The sequence below is a fragment of the Colossoma macropomum genome, unplaced genomic scaffold (genome assembly GCF_904425465.1).
Source record: "Colossoma macropomum unplaced genomic scaffold, Colossoma_macropomum, whole genome shotgun sequence".
Lineage (NCBI taxonomy): Eukaryota > Metazoa > Chordata > Actinopteri > Characiformes > Serrasalmidae > Colossoma > Colossoma macropomum.
In genome coordinates this window covers 114,316-130,768 of record NW_023495252.1, presented here as the reverse complement: position 1 = coordinate 130,768, position 16,453 = coordinate 114,316, and the positions used below count along the sequence as shown (strand labels likewise).

Here is a 16,453-nt window from a genome sequence, read left to right as displayed (position 1 = left end):
CGAACAATGTATGTGTGGCAGCAAGCAGCAACCATAGGGGTCCAAGCACTGTCAGTCTTCATTAACATTATAAGTTTTGGATAATTGATTAATTCGAACATCAGTGTCTTACGAAGCTCTAAGGACCAAACTTCACATGGCTTCAAGTTGTCCTACGCTTTGGTAAGGACAGCTCAGGTGGGATTCAAACCAAGCCCCATCTTATTGGAAGGGAGATGCTTTCATGGCGAGCCACACGTGGCCCTTGGGAGCACTGCATTTTTTGAGACAATTTATGGAACAATAAGGAACCAATATTATAACCAAGTAATTGCAAATATAATAATAACCCTCAGTTTGTGATTCTGTAGATATGTTTCGAATTTGGTTAGAATCAGACAATTAATGATGTATTTGTAGCCCTGTAAGTTGGAATAAGCCAGGTGACACCAATTTATTCAAAACTTGCAGCCACACTGTGGTTAAAAGTCATGATGTTTTTAGTAGTTATTCATCTTCAGACCATCTTTCGGACCAATTTTGAGGTAATTCAATTCAAAAACTTAAGGAATAGTAAAAAAATATATCAATTTTCAAACTTTGAACAATTTTGAAAGTAACTTTATTCAAAAGACTTGTATATGCACAACTGTCAGACACGGTGGAGTGCATGACTTGGACCAATTTGTTTTTCCACAAGAAAAAAAAAACGGTGAGATGTATGATTACTTTTATATTTTGCAGTACACAATTTACTCCCTCTAGTGACTGGATAAAATATTGCACTATTTTAGAATTTAGTGATCATGGATTGAAATCAATTTGCCTGACTTCTTGTGTAATTTAGGAACACACATATATTTCCAAAGTGTTAAGACATATTGAGATGTGCAATTTGAAGCCAGTCTTATTTCTGTATTTTAATCTTAGAAAGAAATAATGATACTTTAGACTGTTGGCAGTACATTGTGATGTTACAGTACACTGTCAAATGAGGCTGATTCAAACAAACTTTAAATATTACCTCAACTGATTATTAAGTATGTACATATCAAATTATTGTTATTTATAGCCCCTTCTGGCAGACAAAGCCTGGAGTGATTGATTCATGATTTTTTTAAAATAATTATTGACCTTGAGACTTCAGCGGTTGTTTTAAGACCAAGTTTGAGACTATGCAATAAAAAGCCAAGGAGGAATGTGAAAAAACTTTTCAAAGTGATGATTTTCTAGAAAATGAGAGATTTTAAAAAGACTTATATTTGCAAAATTGCCAGCCTCAGTGAAATACAAAACATTCAGAAACTTTCTGTGCCACAAGAAAAATATAGTACAGCTTATAAATGTTGGTAGGTTTAAAGTTCATGATTAGTTAGTGCTAAAGCTATTGGCTGGAGAATTTATAGACATCCCTGATTATCTAGCCAAATGTGTTTCAAATTATCATATTTCTTGTACAATTTTGTAACATACAAATAATTGCAAAGTTTTTGGTTTTAATGAGCTGTGCAATTTTAAACCACTATCTTTACTTTTTGAAGAAATAATGATTTTTAGTAAAATTGCACTAGATTGTTGGGGCCTATGGAGACCAATGTAATCGAAACTTTGCATGCTTCGTCAGATGATGGTTTTGCACAATTTTTCCAAATTTGGTTATAATCAGAGAATGACTGATGGATTTATAGCCCCTTATGTCGGTAAAATCAAGGCCGAACAGATTGGTTGATGCCTTGCAGACATTCTTTGAAATAAAGTTAAGATGAAACTAATTTAAAATAATTATTTGCCTAGTGAGTATAGAGGTTGTTTTAAGACCAGGTTTGAGACAATTTGATTTAATCCCCAGAATTCAAAAAGCTCATTTTTCAAATTTTGAACAATTGCAGAAAAAAGTGTAAAGACTTGTAATTGACTTGAATTTGAAAGAAATATCAGTTTCAGTGCAAGGCGTGATGTGAAATGATTTATTTTTATCCAAAATACAATTAATAAGACTTTTTTTTTTTTTTTAAATAGAACCACATTGTGGCTGATTGCAGTCAAATTTATTGATAGGCTATTCATGCCTATGTGGACATGTTATTCAATTTCTTGGATAATTGGCTAATGTGAAGCCCCCCAAATACCTGTTGAAATCTTACTGGCCAACAGTGGCCAAATTATAACGTGGCCCATAGATACAACATGCAGGTCAGACAAGCAGTTGAGAAACAGTTTCTTGGATATTAAAGCACCCCCTATTTAAAAAAAATGGTGTCCTTCCTTCATGTGTGGTACAAGTTAAGTTTCATGAGTATTGTTCAAAATTTTGACTATGACCTCAGGGTTCAAGAAATATGGGCCAAAATGTAAAATGTTGCTCTATAGTGACATGGGGTCATTTCACTTGCCTGAGTGAACTGATCCTTGCCTGAGGAAGAAAAAGAAAAATCATACATGGCTTGGACTTTAATATGAAAAATCTTACTGCTTGGACCCTAAAAAAAAGAAGGTATGAACTGAACTGTGGCTCAGTAATCGAGGTCTAATTTGTATTCTAATCCTACTTTTGGATTTTTTGTCTTTAATTAAATAAATAAACAAAAGTGAAAAATCAATTCAACAGATTTTTTTAATAAAAATGTAACTTAACATACATCAAGCAAAAAACTGCATTCTTTTATGAAACAAGTTGATGAGGTTATAGGTGACATAAGTACTATGCCTCACAGAAACAGTCACTCATCTCACATTTAGCAAATGGCCAATTCTATGTGGAGCAATATATGGAAATATTTAAAACATAAAGATGACACATTTGTATTATAGTGTGATTTGTTTGAGTTCAGAGATTTGTACTCAAACCTTAAAGTTCAGTAATCAAGCTTTGCTCCCCCAGGAAAAAGATGTGATTTTAAAAGGAAAATAATCGACCCCCAGGCCTCATACAACACTGATAAACAAAAACAATTGCACCTCTACAACTATTAAACAATTCCAAAAAGAAAGTAAACCAGGCTTCCAACCAGGAGGAGTCACCGTATCCTCCAGATCTGAGGGGAATTAGCCACATAGTGGGGCCCCTCATTAGCAGACTCAAAAAAGTAAACCAAACAAACAAACCGAAATGAAAGGGTGCTAACCAACCCTGCTATAGTGCTGTGGTGGAAGTCACGTTATTGGTATCAGCCATTAGTAGCCACAAAACATTTTTTCTTTCCTTGCTTGGTCTTTTCTTTTTTGTTTTTTTTTTCCTTTTTTTCACTTAATGTAAATAAAAACAAAATGCAATGATGTGCAAATTATTTAAACCCTATTCAAAGACAGCATATCAAATGTTGAAACTGAGAAATTTTATTGTTTTTTGAAAAATATATGCCCATTTTGAATTTGATGCCAGCAACACGTTCCAAAAAAGTTGAACGATACATACAGGTTTTGGCAACATATGCTGCCATCCAGACAATGTCTTTTTCAGAGAAGGCCTTGCTTATTTCTGCAAGACAATGTCAAACCACATTCTGCATGTATTACAACAGCGTGGCTCTGTATAAAGAGAGTCCGGGCGCTAAACTGGGCTGCCTGCAGTCCAGACCTGTTACCACTGGGAACATGTGGCACATTATAAAATTATAAAAAAGAGACCCCAAACTGTTGAGCAGTTGAAATCCTTAGTTAAACAAAAATGGGAAAACATTTCACTTTCAAAACTGCAGCGACTGGTCTCCTCAGTTCCTAAACACTTACAGTGTGTTGTTAAAAGAAGAGGTGATGAAACACAGTGGTAAACATGCCCCCGTCCCAACTTTTTTGGAACGTGTTGTTGGCGTCAAATTCAAAATGGGCATGTATTTTCCAAAAACAATAAAATTTCTTAGTTTCAAGATTTGATTTGTTGTCTTTGTACTATTTTCAATGAAATATAGGGTTTAAATGATTTGCACATCATTTGAATTTTGTGTTTATTTACATTTTGCACAGCGTCCCAACTTTTTTGGAAATGGGGTTGTAAATTAGAGGTGTGTAACAAAGTTATTTCAAGACTATATAAAGGTTTTTTTTTCAGGCAGAATCTGAAAATACAATTTGGATATTCCTTTTAAATGTGATTATATGTATATATAATTTCGAGATGTGGAACAGCAAGGAAAATAAATTGGCTCTCATACTTTTAGTAGCTAGTAAAAAGGCTATGCTTAGAAAATGGTTAAAACCAGAGCCACCTACTGTGAATGAATGAATGGATGGGTGTAATACATGATATTTATATAATGGAAAAGCTCTCTGCCTCTGCCTGATTTTTATTTTCTGCTGACAATGTGTGAAGGTGTAATGTGCAATGTAAGTTTGTTTAGAATGTATGCCCTGCTTGTTATGTTCTGCTATAAATAGTTTTGTTTTAAAGGATCATATTTACTGGAAAAGCTGTGTCATAGACTGGACTTTGTGCACCAAGGATTTCATTGTATACTCACTTCTCTATACATTAAGGTAGCATTGATGCAATGTGTCAGTGTATTTCTGTGAAGCTAAATAGCTATTTCCTAATAAAAATATAAATTAAAAAAAAAAATCTGTTGGTTGACATGGCAAAGTCAAAAGATCAGTCTGGCAGGAATCTTATTTTGAGATCCCTCATCAACAATAATCGTAAATAGAGGTTGTAAAAATTCTGGCCATTGTGTGTTTTACCTTCTTATAGGCTGTACTGACTCATAAGATTTCATGTTGGTGTGTTGTGCTCAGACTTTGATGATGGTAATTTGCAGATGTTTCGTAATCAGCGGTTTCAGCAGCTCATAGAAATCAGCATGTTCTATGCTGATTTCTATGAGAGTTTAAACTGTATTCATTTCACACAAAAACACAAAAAGAGGGAGCTGATTGACTTAGTTACAAATAATTATCATTGTTAAAGTGTTAAAACGAAACTAATTTTGCTGCTCACGAGATTGCGCTCTCTTTTTGCATGTCAGACTGTTACAGGTTAAGGTTAACAAAAGTTTATATCCATTCAAACTCTATAATTCCACAGAGCAACAAATGAAGATAAAGAGACTGCTGTTGCAGAATCAAGTGATGTCAAAAATCAGGGTAAATGCCTGATTCAAATAGCCTATCTTCAGGAAAATTCTTACTGTAATTTCTTTGGACTGGCTGAATAACAAACCGTGTACTGCTTCTTGTTAGAGGGATTTTTCAGAAATCTCATCACAGGCCACCCTCTTCTGCCCAAATTAGTCTTTAAATTTCCACAATTAGTGTGACATACTTATCAATAAAATGATGAATTTCGGCGAAAGACGAGTTTGCATGTAATCCTGCTGGTAACCATACTATTTTTGTAATGTACTGTCTTTTTTCCATGTAACTGAATAGGTACTTTTTTTGTATCCTGATTACATAATGCCATTACATGTATTGTGTTACATGTGCAAAGGTATCCCAAGCAAACACAAAATGCTGTTTTTAAATGATTATTTTGTTTATTGAAGCAAAAATGCTGTTCAGCCCTACTAAATCAACCAGTTAACCAAATTTAGTTGACTGTTGGGTTCAATTTCACAGTACATGGCTAGCAAACGTAAGCAGGATACGTATCAGTTGTACACACCCAAAATAATAATAATAATTATTATTATTATTATTATTATTATAATGCTAATAATATAATTGTAATATTTTTCATTAAATCACAAAAATGTTTACTTAATTGCAGAAAATATCTGTTTTGGAAGTGACAGTTCGTAAGGTTACACACTGATTTTCTGACTTAGGGACACATTTACTTAAAAACAGTGGGACATAACTGTTCACCATGCGGCTATAAGGGACAGGGATGGGAGTCTCACTTCCTGCTCTTAAGTACAGGGGTGTGGCAAAAATAAGGCTCAGTCTATGGGCTGAAATCGTTTGTATTTTAGGGTTTAGGGTTTGGTACAGATATCTCCCAATAGAAAGTACCCTATATTTGATCATTTTGTATATATTTAGCTTATTACTCTCTCAATTAATGTGTTGAGTTTAAATAGATCATAGCATAATAGCATAAATATCTGTGATCTAAATACTTGTTTTTTAAATTTTTTTTTACTGTGGGAATGCAGTTTGAACTAAATCAGCAGAATGGTCTATATACATTGCGAGGGCAAAGAAATATTCACTTTTATTTTTTGTTATTTAGTATTGATTAAGTGACCCATATTAGTCCCACAATGGGAACATTTCACCTCTGCATTTGACCCATCCGTGCAGTCAAACACCACATACACACTAGTGAACACACACACCAGGGGGCAGTGACCACACTTGCCCGGAGCGGTGGGCAGCCCTGTAGTTAGGGGGATTAGGTGCCTTGCTCAAGGGCACTTCAGTCATGTATCATCGGCTCAGGGGATCAAACCAGCAACCTTCTTATTATCTTGATGTGTTCTGGTGTTTTTAGGTGGTGGTGGGTGGCAGTGCCAGTGGCTGGGGTCCTCTGGAGGATGACTTCTCTGCCGCAGATGCACGTTCTTGGCTGCTTTACCCTGGTGGCACACGTATGCCTGTGTGTGGCTCTGATGGCGAGGCATTTGCCTTTATTGAGAAGTCTAACACTCGCTATGGTGTCACTACTGATATCAGTGTGGGGCAGGATGCCTTCATACAGTTTGACTTCTCTGCTTCCTGCTCTGTCACTGCCTCCTGCTACTGTAAGCCATACAAAACAGATGAAACCAGGATTGATATAATGTCATTTAATGTAATTGTAATATGACTGTCCACTGTTTTGTAAGTCTTTAAATTTTTAATCTGTACAAACCCAAGTCGGCAAAAAAATAGAAAGCACCAACTTGTAAACAAGTAAAATCTAAAAAAAAAAAAAATAGAAGGCAGTGATTTGTAAACTGTTTTTCAGGTACTTCATTGAAAACAGCACAACAAAAAGATTTGTAACGTTTTACCAACTATTATCAACTTATTTACAACAAACCAAATTGTTTTTTGTAAATATACGGCAATTCCAAATGATGCCTGCAACACATTTCAAAAAAGTTGGGACAGGAGCAATGTAAGACTGGAAAGTTTTAGAGTAATCAAGAACAGCTGTTTTGGAACTTTCCCCAGGTGAACAGGTGAATAGGTAACAGGTGCTATTATGATTAGGTATAAAAGGAGCATTCACAAAAAGATCAGTCGTTTCTGAGGAGGGATGGTGGATGTTCATGACATTATTAAAAGATTTAGAAAATCCAGAGAAATCTGTGTAAAGATCTGCAAAATATGCCTAAAGAACAAGCCCAAATAACAATTTTGAATGCCCATGACCTTCGATCTCTCAGATGTCACTGCATAAAAAAACTGACATGCTTCTGAAATGAATATAACCACATAGGCTCTTCGAATACTTTGGAAAACCCTAGTCAGTAAACACAGTTCTTCACTCCATTTACCAGTGCAAATACCTAGATCAATACAAATAACATCAGTACCAACACTGGTATTGGGTATTGGGCCAATACCGTGGTCAGTGTTCTCTGCCACGTTATTGAACAAACGACCCAAGCTGGCAGTGGAGGAGGCTCTGCTTATACAGAAAAGTGTTTCTGACCCCATGGCAGTGGTTTAGCTTCAGTGCACAGTATTAGTAGTGCTGCTCAGCTTCTCAGCGTTTCTGCTAAGTACTTGACGCGCAGCATCCTCCAGGCTAAGGGACCACCCAGTTTGGTTATCAGCGCACAGTTCAAAAGCCAGCATCTGTGATGGTATGGGGGTGCATTAGTCCACATGGCATGAGTGACTTCTGTGACTTCTGACATATCTGTGAGGGCACCATTAATGGCTGTACGACATATACAGGTTTTGGAGCAACATATGCTGCCATCCAGACAATGTCTTTTCCAGGAAAGGGCTTGCTTATTTCAGCAACACAATGCCAACCATGTTCTGCACATATTACAACAGCATGGGTGCACAGTAAAGAGTCTGGGTGCTAAACTGGCCTGCCTACAATCCAGACCTGTCACCCATTGTAAACGTCTGGCATGTTATGGAATAAAGAAAAATATGACAAAGAAGACCTGAACTGTTGAGCAGCTGAAACCCTGTCCCTGTGTTTTTGAATCGTGTTGCTGGTCAAATTCAAAATGGGCATAAATAAAATATTTTTCAGAAAGCAGTAAACTTTCTCAGTTTCAACTTTTGATAATTTTTCTTTGTTTAATTTTCTATTAAATTTAAGATTTAAATTATTTCCACATTTTTGTTTACAATTCGCGCAGTGTCTATATATAATAATTATTTGAAACAATAAATACTTTGTCTTTGTAAATATCTTGTCTTTGTTTTCAGTTGAATACAGGTCAAAAAGGACTTGCAAATCATTGCTGTCTGTTTCTATTTAAATTTTATCTACTGTCCAAACTTTTTTGAAATTGGGTTTGTACTTGAATGTTTAATCTAAATATATGCATCAGCGTGTACATATGTCTACAGCGGTGGAGCTGGAATACTCTCTGGACCTTGGATTGACTTGGCACCCACTCTTGAGGGACTGTTTACCCACTAGTCCAGACTGCTCCTCCTACACACTCCAAAGGCTGTTAGTTTCAGACACCTACAACAAATGGGGCAGAGTTACTTTGCCCATTCCACCTTATGCAAGGTAAAATCTTTGTACACTGCATTCAACATTTACATATTTAGGTAGTGAAGTACCCAAGCAGAAACACAAATCATGACAAATCATGAACCACAGCAACTAGTAAAAAGCACCATTGTTATTCTGTCTTTGAATTGGCTGCCTAGATCTCCAGCTACACGATTCCGCTGGTTTCAGCAGGCTCCTTTTGACAAGCAGCAGACCTGGGCTCTGGACAATCTCTACATTGGAGATGGCTGTCCTGAAATGTGCTCTGGCCATGGTAGATGCAAGCAAAATTCCTGTGTGTAAGTGAACTGCATTTACCCTAATCAGTAATGTTTTAATAAATTATCTCTATTGTTCTTTTAATTTATAGTATATATAATGATTTAATTACTGGTTTCAATTTCCCCCATTTCAAAACGTTCAGGTAAACCTATGTTTGAAATGTGCTTCCATTAATATGCTGTTCATTCAGATTTTACATCATGTAGTCCACCATACAGCAATGCCGTGTATTGTATTGTTATGAAGTGCTGGGAACTATTTTTCTGTTTCAAAACCACCTTTACAGTTACACGCTTTTCTTATGACAGTTTTGCTGTTACAGTGTATTTTTAACTTTCTCTTCCTGCCCCTCAGTTGTGACCCTGAGTGGGGAGGTGAGTACTGCGATGAAGCCATGGTACACCTCCCGTTTCAGCTAAAGGACAGTTTCAGTCGTGCGCCTTCACTCAACCACTGGCATCTGCTAACTGGAGGAAAGCTGAGTAGTGTGTGTGGGGCTGTAGCTTCTGGAGCAGCTTTGCACTTTAGTGGGGTAAAATTACACACACTTTTATATTATTACTGTCATTGCAATTTATTTTGCTGCTCTTTGATTTATTTGGTCTTTTTCACACAAGTTATTTGACTATACTATCTTTTTGCAGCCCTGTTGTGTGATTATTTTGATCAACATTTTAGCATTTAACAGTACAGGCAGTTCTAAATCCCACTGGACATGGTTAAATTAGGAAGATTCAAACACAGTTAACTACCCAATCACAGACTACCCAATCATGATAACACTAGGTCTTGTTAATGCAATAGCATTAAAATAGGTAGAACGCTTTTCAAAGTGTCTTTCACAGAGGTCAAATTCATGAGTTTAAATTTATACAAAAATCAGTTGTAGCAAACAAGATACCAAATTAACTTTCCCATAAACATATTGATAAATAATGTTTTCACAATTTACAGGGCTCCAGACTATTTTTTTCAAAACCATCTTAGAACTATTTCAAAACATCCTGCCAGGTGAAAATTAACCACCCCAAATACTAAATTGCTTTTCTTTACATTACTGATGCATATGTCATTGTCAGAACAAAACCTTGTATGTCCAGAATGGTAACTGTACAAGAGTAGGCAAAAATGTTTTAATGCAAGTCAATGTAAGATTTTTCGTAATTTATTTTGGACCATTTCTGTTGGTTCATTCGTCACGACACAATGCAAATGACAACTTGCATTTTTAAATGACGTTGTCTCCTAAAACGTGGAAAACAAGGTTTTATTCTGACAGTGACAATATCTTTCTTGGTTAATATTCTTGTGCTACCATACAGTATAATCCTAAAAACTACAAACACAAACACATCTGTGGTCCATTTATACATGTTAATGCATAAATATGTGAGTTAGTGTGCCCAAAGTTCGGTACATAAAAATGTAGTGTTTTAAGGCATCAGTTTACTCCCTCATAGTAATTACATTTCCTAAAGGCAAAACATCACTCAGATTGTGTCCCTGTTTCTTACAAAAATATATATTAATATTGGATTTTGCAACTAATCTCAGTTGTAATAGACATTTTAATTTTTTTTTAATTATTTTAAATAATTGTATTGTTTTATTTAAGAGAACAAAGGAATACTTTGTAAAATCAAGGTAAAACCTAAAGGAGATAAGAAATATATGTTTGCCCTTCTGAGGCAGGTGATGTGAATTCTTGACACAACACATGCTTTTGGGCTTGGTGTGTTTACCGTTTATCCAGTGGAAAGGAATCTAATGTTTCCACATCGAAATGCAAAAATGGCTTCATAAATTGGAAAACAGACCTGGTACAAAATGCAATTTTATGAGAGAAATATTGCTACCATTAGTGAAAATTGTATTTACATGCTTGTATAATTAATACAGTACTGAACATGAATAGGCAGCTGGTTTGAACAGCCAATATGAACACATTATTAATTAAAAAATGAATAATTCACTGGTTTATTTTTGGACAGGGCTGCACTCGACAGCTGATAACTGTGGATTTGAACTTGACCAATGCTGAGTTCATACAGTTCTACTTCATGTATGGATGCATGGCTCCCCCTACTAACCGAAACCAGGGTGTCTTGCTGGAGTTTAGCCTGAATGGTGGCATCAGCTGGAGTTTGCTGACAGAGATATTCTATGACCAATACAGCAAGCCAGGGTAGGGCTTTCCAAATATGTCCCTCTGCTAAAATCTGCCTGAAGATTCCTCATAATCTGCAAAATGCTGGCATGTAGATATCAGAGCATCACATATCAAAACCTCATCTGTTGAATACTATAATGATAAGAGTAGGTTTATGTTGTTTTTTCAGACTGTTGTGGCCATTCTTTGGTATTGTGTGAAAATCTTATAATTAGACTTAGACCTCAGGAAGTATTTTAAATGACTTTGTCATTAGAGTAGCTGTGCAGGTTGTTAGCCATATTGTGACATTTCAAATTTTCCTTCGCAGGTTTGTAAATGTGCTACTGCCTCCTGCTGCTCAGGCAGTGGGAGTGCGGGTGCGCTGGTGGCAGCCACAGCATGATGGAGCAGACCGCAGTGACTGGGCACTGGATAATGTGCTCATTTCTGGCTCAGACACCCACACCCAAATCTCTGACACATTTGGTGGCATTGCATTACCCAATCATGAGAGAGCTCCAGCTGATGGAACACCTACTGGCCGCACAGTGAGTCAAGATGAGGAGAGCAGCGCAGGTACAGAAGTGCAAGACCCACACATGTACACTATGGGTTTCTAACTACTCAACTGCTTAAGTTCACTTGCACAGTAGCATGAACTCAGTATCACTAGTGATCAGTGCAGAGGGAATTACTTGTAATAGTAAACTTTAATGTAATTTTCATTATTTATTGGACTTGTGTCAATGATACAAATATCTTTTAACTGTATACAGATGGTCACTTTCTGCCCCAATGTTTGTGTGCCAACTAAAACAGTTATGGCAGGTTGACATTTAACCACAAAGGAGTTATGAAATAACTGAAGTTTGGGAGAAAGACATCTGAAACTCCTCCTGTCTCCTTGTTTCCTATGAATTCGTATATTCTCTGAACTTATGTTTCCTCTGATGAAGTTCTCACAACCAACCACGGCACCATCTCATCACTAATCTTTGTGGATTCAGTGCCTTTCTCGCTCTTCTTAAGAAAAGAGGAAAGTGGAGTCTGGACTGTTTTTCACATTCTTCTCATAATCTGCTATATTGTCCTGCAGTCCAAGACGGTAGAGTTCCCATACCAGTGAGTGAGACAGTTGACAAGGATGCTTTCCATTGTCCCCCCGAGACAGTAGAAGGTAACGAGGATAGAAGGGGGAGGTTTGCTTTCCTCAGCCTCCACAGGAAGTGAAGTTGCTGCTGGCATTTCTTGGCTAGGCAGATGGTGTTGAAGATCCCGGTGAGATCGTCACTAATCTGCACACCAAGGCTGGATGTGCACCAAAAGGGACTTTTAAGATTATTGGTGATGTGTACACCAACGAGCCTCTGACACTCTTCACAGTTGAACTACTGATGTATGGTGGAGAGTGTAGCAGTTCAGTAAGTCCAGGATCCAGTTGCAAAGGGAGGTGCTCAGGCCCAGCAAGCTCAGGTTTCCAGTTGTTGTGGTATAACTGGGCAGAATGCTGAACTAAGGAATATATACAACATCTTAAAATAATTGTCTTTGCTGTCCAAGTGGGTCAATGAGAGGTTATTGGCAGATATGGCGTCCTCTGTAGACCAGTGACGGTGATACTTGACCTGAAAGGGATTCAGTGTGGAAGGAAGACTACTCTTTATGCATTTCATTACCAAATGCTTGAGGCACTTCATGACAGCTGGAGTGAGTCTATGGTATCACTGAGCACATTTCCGTAAAAAAGCCAATGAAATGCAGTTAGCATCCGTCCAGAAGTGCAACATATAAAGTGCAGAAGGATGGTAGAGTGGTAAAAAAATATAGATATGCAAGTGTAAATATACATATATACAAAGTTAGTGGAGCGTGTACAAATGTAGGTAGTATGTACCATGAGAACAGCATATGTAGGATAAGTTTACAGAGTAAACTTGGACAGTAACTGTCAAGTCAAGTTTATTTATATAGTGCTTTTCACTACAGATGTTGTCACAAAGCAGCTTTACAGAAAAATCTGGGTCCGAGCCCCCATGAGCAAGAAAGGCGACAGTGGCAAGGAAAAACTCCCTAAGAGCAAGAGGAAAAACCTTGAGACTCAAAAGGGGAACCCATCCTCCTCTGATCGACACTGGATAGCAAACAGCATTAGTATAAAATATTATAATACAAAATGGGAAAAACAGGCAGAGCAATGGTTAATTAGATTAGTTTTAGTTTATGCAGCAGCAGCAGCAGCATCAGGAGGGTCAGTTCATGAGGGTGAGGTTTGCACAGCGCTGTACAGCATGAAGCTCAATGGTGGTCAAACCGGTCCAGAAGGCTGGTGAGCAGTGGGCACCCGATTAAGGCAGAAGAAGCAACAGCATCAGACTGCACAGGATGGGCAGCTGTTCAACTCGGCAAAGAAAAGGAAAACACACAGAGAGTTAGTTCTGTAAAGAGTGACTGATCACAGATTACAGTGTTAACAGAGTGCAGCACAGGCTCTGGCAGGTCTAGTTATTACAGCCTAACTAAACGGGAGAAACCAGAAAGGTAACGGAGACATGAGGCTCCCTGAGATGTCAGCGCCCCTGAGATGTCAGCGCGTGAGAGCAGCAGGGCGACAGCACAAATACTCCCAGTTTACCATAATACTCTATGCCCATGAACCCCCACATCTGCACCTTTTATCAAACAGGGAAAACTAATTACCAAAGGCTTAACTAAGCAAGTAAGTTTTTAGCCTAGACTTAAAGACTGAGGCTGAGTCCCAAACACTGATTGGAAGATTATTTCAAAGTTGGGGGGCTTTGTATGAGAAGGCTCTTCCCCCTAATGTAACTTCAATCAATTCTAGGTACTAATAGTAAGCCAGCACCTTGTGATCTAAGTCACAGGTACTGAGGGATGAGTCTGTTTAGAGCTTTCTATGTCAGTAAAAGAATTTTGTAATTGATGCGAAACTTAACTGGCAACCAATGTAGGTTTGATAAAACTGGGCTGATATGGTCAAACTTTCTGGTTCTTGTGAGGACCCTGGCTACAGCATTCTGGACTAACTGAAGCTTGTTAAGGCTTTTGCTGGAACATCCTGACAGCAGGGCATTACAGTAATCTAGCCTTGAGGTAATAAATAGCTTTTCTGCATCCTGTAGAGACAATGTATTTCTTAATTTAGCAATATTGCGGAGATGCAGGAAGGCTATTCTAGTAATATTCATTATATGTGCGTTGAAGGACAGATCGGAATCTATGGTGACACCAAGATTTTTTACAGATTAGCCTGATGCAACTGAGAAACTATTAAGTGTTGAATTAGACAGTTTGTTCTAGCAGCTTTTGGACCAAGAAGCAGAACCTCTGTTTTATCTGAGTTAAGTAAGAGAAAGTTACTCGACATCCAGTCTTTTATGTCTTTTATATAGTCCTCGATCTTGCCGAGTTGAATTTTATCATCTGGTTTGCTTGATATATATAACTGTTTGTCATCGGCATAGCAGTGGAAATTGATGCTGTGTTTACTGATAATGGTGCCCAGTGGTAGCATATATAATGTGAATAATATAGGCCCTAAAACAGAGCCTTGTGGAACACCATACTTTTGCGAGGACAGGTGATTCACTGTTGACATTACCTCACTGATCCCTATCAGTTTGTTAAGATCTGAACCAGGAAAGAGCTATTCCTGTTACCCCTACAAGGTTTTCTAGTCTATCTAGTAATATAGCGTGGTCTGTCGTATCAAATGCTGTACGAAGATCAAGGAGGACTAGCAAAGACACATTTCCTTGGTCAGAGAATAATAAAAGATTGTTTACAATTTTCACTAGTGCTGTCTCTGTACTATGATGTGGCCTAAAACCAGACTGAAATTTGTCATGTATATGGTTCCTATGCAAATTGTTTTTCCACAACTTTTTCCAAGATCTTTCATATAAAGGGAAGATTCGAGATAGGTCTATAATTTGATAGTTTGCAGGGATCAAGGTTAGCTTTCTTAATCAGAGGTCTAATTACTGCTAGTTTAAGAGTTTTTGAGTAAACCTGTCGGAATATACAAGTAGAAGATTTTGTGGAGGAAATAATTTTAACTAGTTCATTTTGTTGAAGTAAGGTAAACGATTCCATTTTCTCTGCAGTAGTTACAATATTCTCAAGGTCTAGACTGGCATTATAAGGCAGCAAGTTTGTAGAGTTTAGCTATGCATTCTGAATTTTCTGCCTAATTTTTAAAATTTTATCACTAAAGGAATTCATAAAATCATTGCTGCTGTAGGCTAATGGCATCTGGGGTTCAGTAACTGTTTGGTTCTTAGTTATTTTAGAAATTGTGCTAAATAATAATCTAGGATTATTCTTATTGTTTTCTATGAGAGACAATAGATAGGTTGAATGTGCTTCAGTAAGAGCTCTTCTATAGTCTACAAGGCTGTCCCTCCAGGCAGACTGGAACACTTCTAGTTTAGTCAGGTGCCATTTTCGCTCTAGTTTGATCATTATACCATGGGGCAAGCTTTTTCTACCTTATTATTTTACTTTTTAATGGAGCCACATTATCTAGAGTAGATTGAAAAGTAAGCACTTGGTTGTAATATCTAATTCGATCTAATATCTAATTAGATGGACAGCTGACAGAAGCTGATAATTGTAGAAGGTTTCTGATAAAGCTACCAGCTGTGGAGGAAGTTATAGTGTGCTTAACATGATAGCATGGTGATGAATGTACCACTAAAGCAAATTTCATATGAGATTAGGTAATGATCTGAGACTGCTGTGCTCTGGGGGAGAATGGCCAAGTTATCTATGTTTACACCAAAGGTCAGAATTAAATCTAAAGTATGGCTGCAATAATGAGTGGGCCTCTTTATATTTTGAGTGAAACCTGCAGAGTCTAAGATAGATATAAATGCCTTACTTAGTGCATCTTGAGGTTTGTCAAAGTGGATATTAAAATCTCTGACAATTATTACTTTATTTGAAAACGTTATTAAACTTGATAGAAAGTCAGAGAATTCCTGTAAGAACTGAGAATACGGCCCTGGCGGCCTATAGATTGTAATTAGTGAAAGGGAATTCTTATTTGTTCCTTGATCACTTATATTAAGAAAAAGAACTTCAAAAGAAGAGAATCTGTAGCCTAGTTTCTGTCTCACTCATAAAGCTTTAGTATGGATGGTTGCTATACCTCCACCCCGACCGCTTAGACGAGGGCTATGCGCATAACTGTAGCCTGTGGGGGTGGCTTCATTTAGATTAAAATATTGATCAGGTCTAATCCACGTTTCTGTGAGGCACAGAGCTTCAAAATAATGATCGGTAATAATTACATTTACACCGACGGCTTTTTTTTTGGTAGGCCCTAAAAATTTTAGTTTGTGCCAGACCAGGAATTAAGAAATAATAACTGATACAGTACAAATATTGTGTGCTCAAAGGAGGAT

At 37.2% G+C, this 16,453-nt stretch overlaps 1 protein-coding gene across 2 annotated transcripts in view; it reads left to right on the top strand.

Moving 5' to 3' along the window:
* The window catches only part of reln (reelin), a 292,302-nt gene that overhangs the window by 244,717 nt on the left and 31,132 nt on the right, over window positions 1–16,453 (top strand). For both annotated transcript variants that reach the window (XM_036561448.1, XM_036561447.1), the window contains exons 45-50: window positions 6,407–6,656; window positions 8,440–8,608; window positions 8,752–8,892; window positions 9,230–9,407; window positions 10,867–11,060; window positions 11,356–11,603. In XM_036561448.1, the coding sequence (XP_036417341.1) occupies window positions 6,407–6,656; window positions 8,440–8,608; window positions 8,752–8,892; window positions 9,230–9,407; window positions 10,867–11,060; window positions 11,356–11,603 (1,180 nt within the window). The remainder of the gene's footprint in view (window positions 1–6,406; window positions 6,657–8,439; window positions 8,609–8,751; window positions 8,893–9,229; window positions 9,408–10,866; window positions 11,061–11,355; window positions 11,604–16,453) is intronic.